At 22.7% G+C, this 11122-nt stretch overlaps 3 protein-coding genes across 3 annotated transcripts; 1 reads left to right on the plus strand and 2 right to left on the minus strand.

Annotated features, from left to right (window-relative positions):
- Nucleotides 1–7: 7 nt before the first annotated feature.
- On the plus strand, nucleotides 8–4833 carry DICPUDRAFT_157103 (uncharacterized protein; the record flags this gene model as incomplete). Its single annotated transcript, XM_003292340.1, has 2 exons — nucleotides 8–33; nucleotides 99–4833. The coding sequence occupies 2 exons, from the start codon at nucleotides 8–10 to the stop codon at nucleotides 4831–4833; spliced, it is 4761 nt and encodes a 1586-aa protein (XP_003292388.1).
- A 136-nt stretch (nucleotides 4834–4969) lies between these two features.
- DICPUDRAFT_92859 (uncharacterized protein) lies at nucleotides 4970–6381 on the minus strand. The gene is made up of 2 exons (XM_003292343.1): nucleotides 5640–6381; nucleotides 4970–5569 (listed from the first exon to the last, which is right to left on the minus strand). Exons 1-2 carry the CDS (start codon nucleotides 5665–5667, stop codon nucleotides 5133–5135), a joined length of 465 nt encoding a protein of 154 aa, XP_003292391.1. The 5' UTR covers nucleotides 5668–6381; the 3' UTR covers nucleotides 4970–5132.
- Nucleotides 6382–7219: 838 nt separating this feature from the next.
- Nucleotides 7220–11122, minus strand: DICPUDRAFT_57925 (uncharacterized protein). Its single transcript, XM_003292344.1, has 4 exons — nucleotides 11064–11122; nucleotides 10392–10989; nucleotides 8825–9234; nucleotides 7220–8737 (listed from the first exon to the last, which is right to left on the minus strand). The coding sequence occupies exons 2-4, from the start codon at nucleotides 10825–10827 to the stop codon at nucleotides 7520–7522; spliced, it is 2064 nt and encodes a 687-aa protein (XP_003292392.1). The 5' UTR covers nucleotides 10828–10989; nucleotides 11064–11122; the 3' UTR covers nucleotides 7220–7519.

The following is an 11122-nucleotide window of genomic DNA, read 5'->3' on the forward strand; positions in this document are numbered from 1 at the left end:
TTATGGAATGGATAAATCAAAAGATTTGGAAAAGTAAATATTTTTAAATTTGAAAAAAAAAAAAATATATTCTAATATTTATTTTTTTTTTTTTTTAGAAAATTAAAAAAAAATATAAAAAGAAATTTAACATTTTCTTTTTATTTCGAAAATCAAATTCAATTAGAGGAATATAAACAAAAGCTAGATGAAGGATATTTTAAAACATATATTGAATTTTTAATTCAAATAATAGATTCACCAGAGAATCTATTAGATACAGATTTGAATCTTCAATACAATTTTTTAAAGCAACCAGAAGAAAACCATGAAATTTTCAAATCTGTAAATTTGGTGATTGATACTATAAACTCAATAAAAGAATTAGAAGGTGTCAAAAAAGATAAACTATTAGAAAAAATTTTAAATAGTTTATTAAAAGGTTATGAAGATTCAAAAATAAACTTTGTTTCAAAAGCTAAATATAACATCAATAACAACAATAATAGTAATAATTCAAATCCAATGGATATATTTAAACCTAAATTTAAAATATTGTTAGATAATTTAGAGTATTATGAACAAGATTTAAAAAGCATTTATCCAAAGTTATCTTATTCATTAGAACATTTAGATTTTAAAAGAACTTATGAAAGTGGTGTTTCTTGTGTCAGTAAAGAAATAGATGGGGTTTGTTATAAAGTAGATAGAGGAAATGAAAATCGTTTAAGGCCAGTAAAAGAATATGGGGTGTACCACTTTTACTGTATTTTATTCGAAAAAGAACAAAAAATAATTTCACCAACATCACTACTCTTTTTCCAAAATGTTCCTATTTGTGATTCAGAATCACCACAATATAAATCAATTTTAAAAATTAAGGAAAATAATAAATTCCAAACCATCGAAGAAACCCTTCTTTATTTTCCAGCAAAAAAACAAGAATTATACAACTCATTCATATCATTTACAACACCGGTACAGGCAAATTTATTTCAAAATGGCGAAACCCTTCATAATATTCTTGAACCCAAGAACTCTTCATCTCCATTGACCAAGATTTTAGATGAACTATCAAACTCTGAAAATTTCATGTTTTCATTTGGAGCCCATTTTTTAGTAAGTCTTTTATTAAACTTTAATGATGCAAAAAGTGACAATTTAATATATAACTCCCAAGAAGAAATAATTATAGGAATAGACAATGACGATTGTATGAAATACAAAGACTTTGAAAGAACATCATCGGGTAATCTTATAATTAAATTTAAAAATATATTATTCACATTACACTCAATCATGGCCCGACGTATCAACAATAAAGTTAAAAGCGAGTTTTTAAAAATAAATCCATACGGTGCTGTTATAGAGTGGTTAACAAAAATGTATGATAAAGAAAATGCAATTATATCTCAAATTAAAAAACTAATAAACTCTGATCAATCTATCATAAACAAAGAAGAGTCATTAAAAATAACTATGGGCAATTTAGGGATACCACATGTTTTTCCACACAACTGGGTAAATGAAATGTTAGATAGATTAATTAAAATTTTCAATATTTTAAACTTAAATAATAATATTACCCACTCGGGTTTATTTAAAGAAATATATCCATTGGCCTCATTTTATTACAATAAAACATCAACTTTACCGACTCCAAATGAACAAAACTATGCAATTTTCCATGATTACAATAAAATCGAAGAATATTTAAAAAATGATCCACAACGTCAGTTTTACTTTGATATCATTAATAGAACAAACTATAACACACCAGATAAACACCAAACAATCAAAGAATCGATTGAATCAATTGTATCGTCACTCAAAGTATCAGATCTAATCAATAAAGATAATAGTTGGTCGTTTATTCACATTGTAAATCTTTTATTTGACCTATCAAAAAAACAAATTATAAATGATAAAACAATTTTTGACTCAACATGGTATAGCTTATTAAATGATTGGCTTGTGGTTTTAATCAACAATAGTATAGAAGAACAAGAGGTTGATCAAGTAATTTTAAATACATTCGAATTATTAAAAATTGAAAAAACACATTTAAACGAACCAAAACTTTCCAAACCAATTATTTATTCAATTATTGAAAATGTAAAAGATAATAAATTAATGAACAATATAATAAAGTCAATAAAGTTATTAGAAAAAAGAGGTTGTGATGTAGATTGTGTTTACAATGGTATAGCTCCATTAGATTTGGTTCAAGAAAATCGTAATAAAATAATTTTCCAAACTCTTATTAATCTAGGTGCAGGTAAAAACTCTGATCCAATTACAATCAATAATTATTATCAATCATTATCATTAGAAGAGAAATTAGAAATTAATGAATCTATAAACAAACTAAAAGAAAATAATTCAAAAATTAATTGGTTGTTATCCTTTGATCATCTCTTTCAAAAAATATCGATCTCTGGTTCGAATGATCTCTCAGAAAATAGAAAGTTGTATTTTTTTAATAAAGAATATGTTGAAGAAAGAATTCTTCGTACAGACACAGAAATAGATATGGTCAAAGATGGGCTCCACAAAATATGTATTAAAAGAAATACTAAATTCCCAGGTTATCACTTTGCATTCAATTCATTGTATACACTTCTCTTTGATCAAAAGTTACCAGTTTCAGAAATGGGCATTATAAATGGTCAGCCAGTTTTACTTTACGAACTCAACGAATCCAAAAATTTTAGACTCGAGGAATCCCAAATTGGCAATCTTTTTATAAACAACTCAAGTTTATCACAGTTAATAATTATGCTTGTTTTATTTGAAAAGTTTGAAGATAACTTGGATGATTATATTATAGATTCGGAAAACAATATATACTCAATTATAAACGACAATTGTTTTTTACCTTTAAAAAACTATAGAAACGCCCATAACAAAGTCAGAAATACAAATCTATCAATTTTTTCATTGAAACAAATGGACTCTGAAATTTCCTTTGATGTAGTAACCAACTTTTTAAACTTAGATATTTCAAAACTATTAAATAATTTTTTAAAAGATTTAGAAAAGATTCAATTAAAATTTATCGAATTATTTTTTAACAATAATATCAAATGCAACATTTCAAACTCATTTCTAGGTGTTTTGTTATATGGTGGTCAATTTAAAAAGCTCTTTAGAAGAATCAAAGCTTTACAAAATCTATTCAAGAAAATTAAAACAATATCTTTAAATCAAATTGTTGATTACTTTTTAGGAAATGCTAAATTCAAATCAACATACAACATATTTGGTAATGAACCTTCAATTAATGAAATTATGAAACAATATGGCATATCAGAGGAAATATTAAAAAATCCAAAAATTATTACAAAATATGGTCCTTCAAAAGCTATCATCAAATTTGGTAAAATTAGTTCAATAGATAATATTCGTTCTATAATCAATGACCTAAACTCATCATCATCAATCACAAGACAATGTAAAGTTAGTAATCTAGATCAAAAGCAAATTAAAAGTTTTATTAAATACTTAAAAAGAGAAGAGATAACAAAGTCATATGAAAGCTATACTATTGATCTTTTAAATAAGAATGGAAACAAAATTAACTATTTGTCTTTGAAGAATTTTCAAACTTTAGAATCCCAACACTTGACCTATGATCTATTTGAAAACCTTCAAATCATCAATCTCTCTGGATGCAGTAGCTTAACAGATTTTTCACCAAAATCAAAACTATTTTCATTTCAAACAAAGCTTTTGCAAATAGAAAAACTTTCACTTAACAACTGCAAGAATTTAGCAACCATTTCAATTTCAGCACCAAAATTAAAATTCTTTTCAGCATTTGGTTGCACAAGTTTAATAGATTTAAAAATAGATGAATGTAAAAATTTAAAAAATATCAATCTTTCAAATGGTACATTAAAAGAAATTAAAAGTAGCAGTAACTGCTCATCATTATCATCAAATAGGGATAGCAGATTAAAAATAATTTTTAACTCACTTTCAAAACTATCAACCTACAAACACATGGAAACAATTGATATTAGTAATAATCAACTAGATTATGTAGATTCAATTTCAATAGTTAGTATGGTAATTAGCTTTGAATCAAATGGTATTGAATTTAAATATGATAAAATAGGAACTATTTATAAAATCACTGTTTTAGATTATTTAGAATTACCAAAAGAAAACCCATTAAAAAACACCAAGGGCGAATATGGTTCACAAATTGATTTAAACATTAAGACACTAACAGGAGTTACAAGATTAAATAAAGATAAAGTACAAATGCTAAATTCCAATACAGCCAATTATACTACATGTACAAGCCATGCAAGTTCAATCTCAACAGATAATTCACTTATCAATATTATGCACAATGGACAAAATGCCAGTCTCATTAGTAGTGAACTCAGTAACAATAGTTGTAGTTTAGGAATAATAGTAACAGACGAAAAATCACAAATAAACAGAGTTTATAAATACCTAAATAATTTCATTCATATCTCATACAGATTAAACCCAGAAAACTTTCCATCAAAGAATAATAGCAAAGAAAACTCAGTTCAATTAGCAGGTCTTTTACTTTTTAATCCATTGGATTTTGATTTATCATCAATTAAAGAGAAATATAATTCATTAAATAGTTTAGGGCCCCTTAAATTCAATTTATTTGGTGTATCAAACCTCGGAAAAAGAAGTAGTATCAATGGTCAACTTCCACCTGATGATGTATGTTTTTTAAATCTTCACCCTTTAGATGAATTATTACTAGAACGTTATTCGATTAAATCAACAATTTGGTATGAAATCAACACTTTGTTTGATGAAGAAACAGTTAGAAATCAATTATTTAGTATTTTGTTAAAATAAATAAAATTAAAATAAAATAAATAGATCAAATAAAAAAAATAATAATAATAAATTATAATAAATCAAATTAAAATAAATTATAATAAATTTAAATAAAATATAATAAATTAAAATAAAACATAATATAAAACTATATAATTTTCGATAAAATAATAATTTTTTTTTTATTTACAAGTTTAAAACTAACATTTTTTAGTATCTCCAAATTAAAGTGATTCTAAATAATGTATATAAATAAATATATATATTTGTTAAACTAAGAATGAAGAATTTTTGATTATTAAGCTGGAATAATTTTTTTAGAAATTGAAAAATTTTTTTTTCTTTTTTTTAATTATCTTTTTAATGGTCATATAATGTTGGAATTTTTTTGAACATGTTTTGCAACCCCTACATAAGATATATAAATAATCATTATCCTCCATAACATAAACTGATGAACTATCTCTTTTTGATGCAAGTGTTCTTGGTGTCATTGGGGATGGTTGAGATTTATTTAAATTTAAAAATGAAGAAATCATAGGTGACTTAGGTGATTTAGGTGTCATTGGTGATAAAGAATTTTTTGGGGATTTGGGTGTTATTAATGAAAATTTTGGTGATTTTGGTGATTTTGGAATATCCACTCTTAAACTGTTGCCACTTGTTGTTCCCCTTCTATTATTAAAATTATTGAAGTTAGGTTCATTTTGTTCTTCTATTTGAGTATCATCATAGTCTTTATATTTTCCTATTTCTATAATAAAGAAATTATTAATAAAATGATACTTATTATTTTCATTTTATATAAAAAAAAAAATACATACCACTTATTCCTATAATTTTTGGAATCATATTATTTTGATATTAAAGTTTTAATAAATTATTTAATAATTAAAATAATTGATTTAAAAGAAAAAAGAAATAAATTTAAAAAAAAGAATTTAAATATTTATTTATTATAATATTAATTATTATTATTTGTCCTTGTTTATAAAAAAATTTAAATATTATTATTATTATTACTATTACTATTTTTTTAAATTTTAAGATATGTGTTATACACCAATGTACAATATTTACACACGATTTATATAAAAAGTATGTTTATATATGAGTGTATATATGTATGTTTTATCTATAAGAATTTATGTGTTTATTTATTTTAAATATAACTTAAAAAAATTATAAAAGTATTGTTGTGTATATGGTGTATTATTAAGTGAATAAAGAAAATATTGGATTAAATAAAAATGCTATTTATAAAAAAAAGAAAATTATAATTATTTTTATACAAAATTTTTTAATACTGAAATTTTTGGAAATCAAAACGACAGTATTTTGGTGTTAATATTTAAATTTGGTAATAGTAATATTAAAAAATTATTATAAAAAAAAAAACCACACCACCCACAATGTATTTAAAAAACCTATATATAAATTTTTTATGTGTGACAATAAACAAATGATTATTAATAAAAAGTTAAATTTATAAAAAAAATAAAAAGAAAAAGGTTAATTTTAAAAACTTTTATTCTAATATTATCTCTATTGTTATTTATAAATTGCTCTTTTCATAAAATTGAGTGAAAAAAATATTTTAAAACAATTTATTTATATTTTAAAAAAAAAAATATAAAAAAATAAAAAAATATAAAATATAAAAAATAAAAAAATAAAAAAATTTGTGTGTATGTGTGTTTGATTGTTATGGTGATATAAATCTTAAAAAAAAAACCACTATTCAAAATATAAATTGTTAATTTACAAAAAAAAGAAGTATAGATTAAAAGATTCCTTTGTACATGTGAAATGTAGGTATGATTGTTTTTTAAAAAATTCGTTATTATGAAACAACACATCATCTAACAACAACAAAAAATTTTATCAAATAACAACAACAACAAAATAAAAATGTTTTTTTCTGAAAATGTGGTGTTTTAATGATAGTGAGGGCAGGGATGAGAATGTAGGGCTGTTAATATTTCTTTTTTATTTTAAAGATGAGGGGTAATAAAAATCACAAATTTAAAAAAAAAAATTTAAATTATTAAACTAATAATAATTTGATTTTTTATTTATATTAAACCAATTCATTTAAAACACACTCGAACACTGTGCACATTTGATTTATAAGGAATAAAATTATTAATTAAATGATCTTTATATTCATTTCTCATATTGGTGTAATAGAGTTTAAATGATCACCGAATTTACAATATCCCATCTAATTTAATTTCATTAATTTAAATGTTTGAGTATTTTAAAAAAAAATGGTTTAATTAATATTTAATATAATATAATTAATTAATTCAATCTACTAATTGATTAAAAATAAAGAAAAATAATAAAAAAAAAAAAAAAAAAAGAATTCTGATAAAAAAAAGAGTTTAAACCAGATATAATTGAAATTATATTAATCTATACATATAAATATATAATGGTAAAAAAAAACATTGGTTTTTTTCTTTTTTTTCTTTATTACAAAAATAGTTTTTTTAATGTTTTTTTTTGTTGTTTTTTTTTTTTTTCTTTTTTTTTTTTTTGTTGGTTGATATTATTATAATTATTATAATAATTTAAATATATAAAAGTATGTATGTTGTAAGTGTATATATTGATTATTGATTGTTTCTTTTTTTAAAAAAAAAAATTATTATTGTTATTGTGATTTATTTTTTTAATTATATTATTATTTATAAATGATTTATTGTACAGAAGTTTCAGAATTTGAACTACTAATTGATGCAGATAAAGGTGAAGGATTATCAGAAGGGGTAGTTGTCGAAGAAGATAATGAATAGTATAATTTATGTTCATATTTATTTCTTATGTATCTTTCTCTTTCTTCCATTGATGAATCTGGGGATAACTTTTTAACGCCTAGAGGTAAATTTGATTCGTATAATTGATTAACCTTATAGTTTCCACCAACATCCTCAAAGTGTTGAATAGTTGAACGATCCCAAATATCCATTGTGACTGAACGAACTTTTGAAAGATGAACACCTAAATTTCTATGAATACCACTGCAATTGATACAAATGAAAATTCCTAAATTAATTGAAGCCCATAATGGCTCAGCTTTACCACAGTCTGCACATACTTTGTTATCAGGTTGTTCTAATAATTTTAAGAGTGATTCTTTGTTTTCGTCTAATTGTTTCTGGACGTCGTCTTCAACATCGTCATCCTTGAGTCTAATGTGACTACCATAGTTGGTGCTACCACGGTTACTGCCGCCGCCTGTAACTGCACTACTGCTAGAGTTACTGCTACTTCTTGAATGGTTTATATTGGAGTGACCACCAGTTTTGTATTTCAAATAAGCTTCCATTGAAATGGATTGGGCTGCTTGTATACATGTGATCCAATTTAACATTTGAGAACCAGAAACACAAGAGAAATATAAAGTTTTATCGGTAGTTAAAATCTGGAATGTGTATTTATCGTTAGTTGATTTTACAACCTTGGCTGAGCAAAATATAATCGATAATGATTTTTTAGCTTCCTTCTTTGCTGATTCATGGTGATCTTGTGATTTATAAATTGAAATAGTATCTTGTGCCAATACTACCCATCTGCTCTTCCATTTACTTATTAATTTACCACTTTGAACATTCAAATAACCTTTCTTGAATCCATTTGATTCTTCTTCGCTTGATCCCATATAATTATTTAATCCTGGTGCACTTGGTGAACTTGATAATGGAGATGGGGGTGAAAGATATTGTGCTCCTTTTGATGATGATAATGGTGATTTAGATGGTGCAGTTGTTGTTGTAGTTGTAACTCCACCAGTACTACCAACCTTTTTATGGGATGGTACAAAACCTGATGTTGATTGTTGTGGTTCTCTTGGTGATGATGGTGAATTTGATGATAATGGTGGTAAACTGTATCTTTGATTTGGTTTTTTAACTCTCTATAAAATTAATAGATAAATAGAAAAATATTAGTATTATTATAACTATAAAATTGATGAATGAATAGTAGTATAAGATAATATTACATTTATTGGTGATAAGGAATTTGTTGAACTATTTAATGATTTTAAAAAGAAAATAACACCTCTTAATTGAACGATCCATGCAAAATATTCAAATTCCTCTGCTGATTTAGTTGAAAGATATCTAACTACAGTTGGACCACCGTTTTCATAATATTGATTATTGCTATATACTAGAGTTGCATTTAATTGGAAACTTTTATTATTGATATCTTTTTCTCTAACTGTACCTTTATCCAATGATAATATTTCAATTTCGACTTCGTCATGATTCGATTCATAAATAAATAAACAACCTTCTTTTAATGCGCACCATCTTTCATTCCAATTTTCACTATTATTTGCTGCTGTATATGATTCGGAATTTAAAATACTTAAAAATCCTCTTTTTTCTGGTGCCTCAATTGAAACACCTGTCATTTATAAATAAAAATAATTTTATTTAAAAAATAAAGTTAATATAAATATAATTACAATACTATAAATAAATAAATTATAAAGTTTTAAATGAAAAAAACCAAACTATTATTTTTATTATTATATAAAAAAATTATTATTATTATGTAAAATTATTTATTTTTTATTTGAAAAGAAAACACAACAAAAACAAACAATCAAAAATAACAATATTTTTTGTTAAATTATTAAAATACAAATTGAATAAATAAAATTTAATTTATTTTATAAATTTAAATTATTTTTAAAAAAAAAAAAAAATAAAATAAAAAAAAAAATAAAAATGAAAGTAATAATATTATTGTTATCATTTACTATTGCCATTATTGTGTATGTGTTTATGTTATTGATATTATTTTTGTGCACACAACATGTATATGTGCTATATGTTTAAATTATTATTTATTTTTTGTTACAATAAAATTAAATTATTTAATTTAAATATACTACTAATTCTAATATTACTATTTTTAATTTATTTATATTTATTATTTAATTTATATACCAATGCCTATAGATTTAAATGTATAATATGCTATTTATTATTTGTGTGTTTAAAAAAAAAAATTATTTTAAAAATAGTGGTATTATTTATATTGATATTGTGTGTGATAAATTTTAATATCAAATAACAGATACACACATATAGATTAACACACATGTACACACACACAAAATAAAACAAAATAAAATAAACACTTATATATACTATTGTTATTTTTTATGTTATTATAATTATTTGTGTTTAATAATACTATTTTTCATTGTTATTTTGTTTACAAAAATTTGATAATAAAAATAAAATGATTAAAGATTGTGTATATGTGTATCTGTGTGTGAGTTAATGAGGGGTATTTTTTTTTATAATTTTGCCCTTATACTAATATTTTATGTAAATTGATTATTATTTGGATTTCTATGGATTATTTAAATATTCATTGACTATTTTTTATTTTTATGAAAAGTTTATAATAAAATAACAATGATTACTTTTTTTTTTTTTTTTTTATTAAAGGCAATGATTTATGGGGTTTGATAAATGATTGATTACTATTATAAACTAATCTAAATTCTAATAAAACTATAATAAATAAAAAAATAATAAACTACATACCTTCATCAGCCGACTCTACTACTAAATTCTTTTTAACAATAACATTCTTTTTTAAATTTTTAATTGCATTTTGTAAATCATCAGATCTAACGCTAATGTGTGATTGACCAATTGATGATGATGATGATTTTAAATCCTTTTCTTTATCCTTTTCCTTATCTTTTTCTTTATCTTTTAATGATTTAAATGATAATGATGATCTTTTTTTCTCTTTTTCCTCTTTATTTACATTTGGTGATCCTGGTGGTGATAAATGATATGATGTTGTGCCTAATGAATTTATATTCCTCCTTTCTATTTCCGATGATAAAGATAATGTATTCCCACCACTACCGCTACTTCCTGTGCTACTATTTAAAACGCCTATACTATTTCTTTTATTGATACTAGCTTTAATATTTTCTAAAAGTTCTGCTGATTGATTTGGTGGTGGCATTTTTTTTTTAAAAGCTTATTATTATTTTATATATACTATTTTATCTATTATTATATAATTACAAGATATTGTTTTTCTTTATTCTATTTTTTTTTAAAAAAAAACTAAATATATATTATTATTATAGTACAACTAATATTTAATTTTTGTTTCTTTTTTTCCCTATAAATTATTAATAAATTTAATTAATATTAGTTTTATTATTATTTATTTAAATTTTAAAATTAATTAAATACCACACGCAAAATCTATAAAATTTATTATTATTTTTGGTTTTTGTTGTGTAATTAATCTA

The sequence above is a fragment of the Dictyostelium purpureum genome (genome assembly GCF_000190715.1).
Source record: "Dictyostelium purpureum unplaced genomic scaffold DICPUscaffold_339, whole genome shotgun sequence".
NCBI classification, from domain to species: Eukaryota; Evosea; class Eumycetozoa; order Dictyosteliales; family Dictyosteliaceae; genus Dictyostelium; species Dictyostelium purpureum.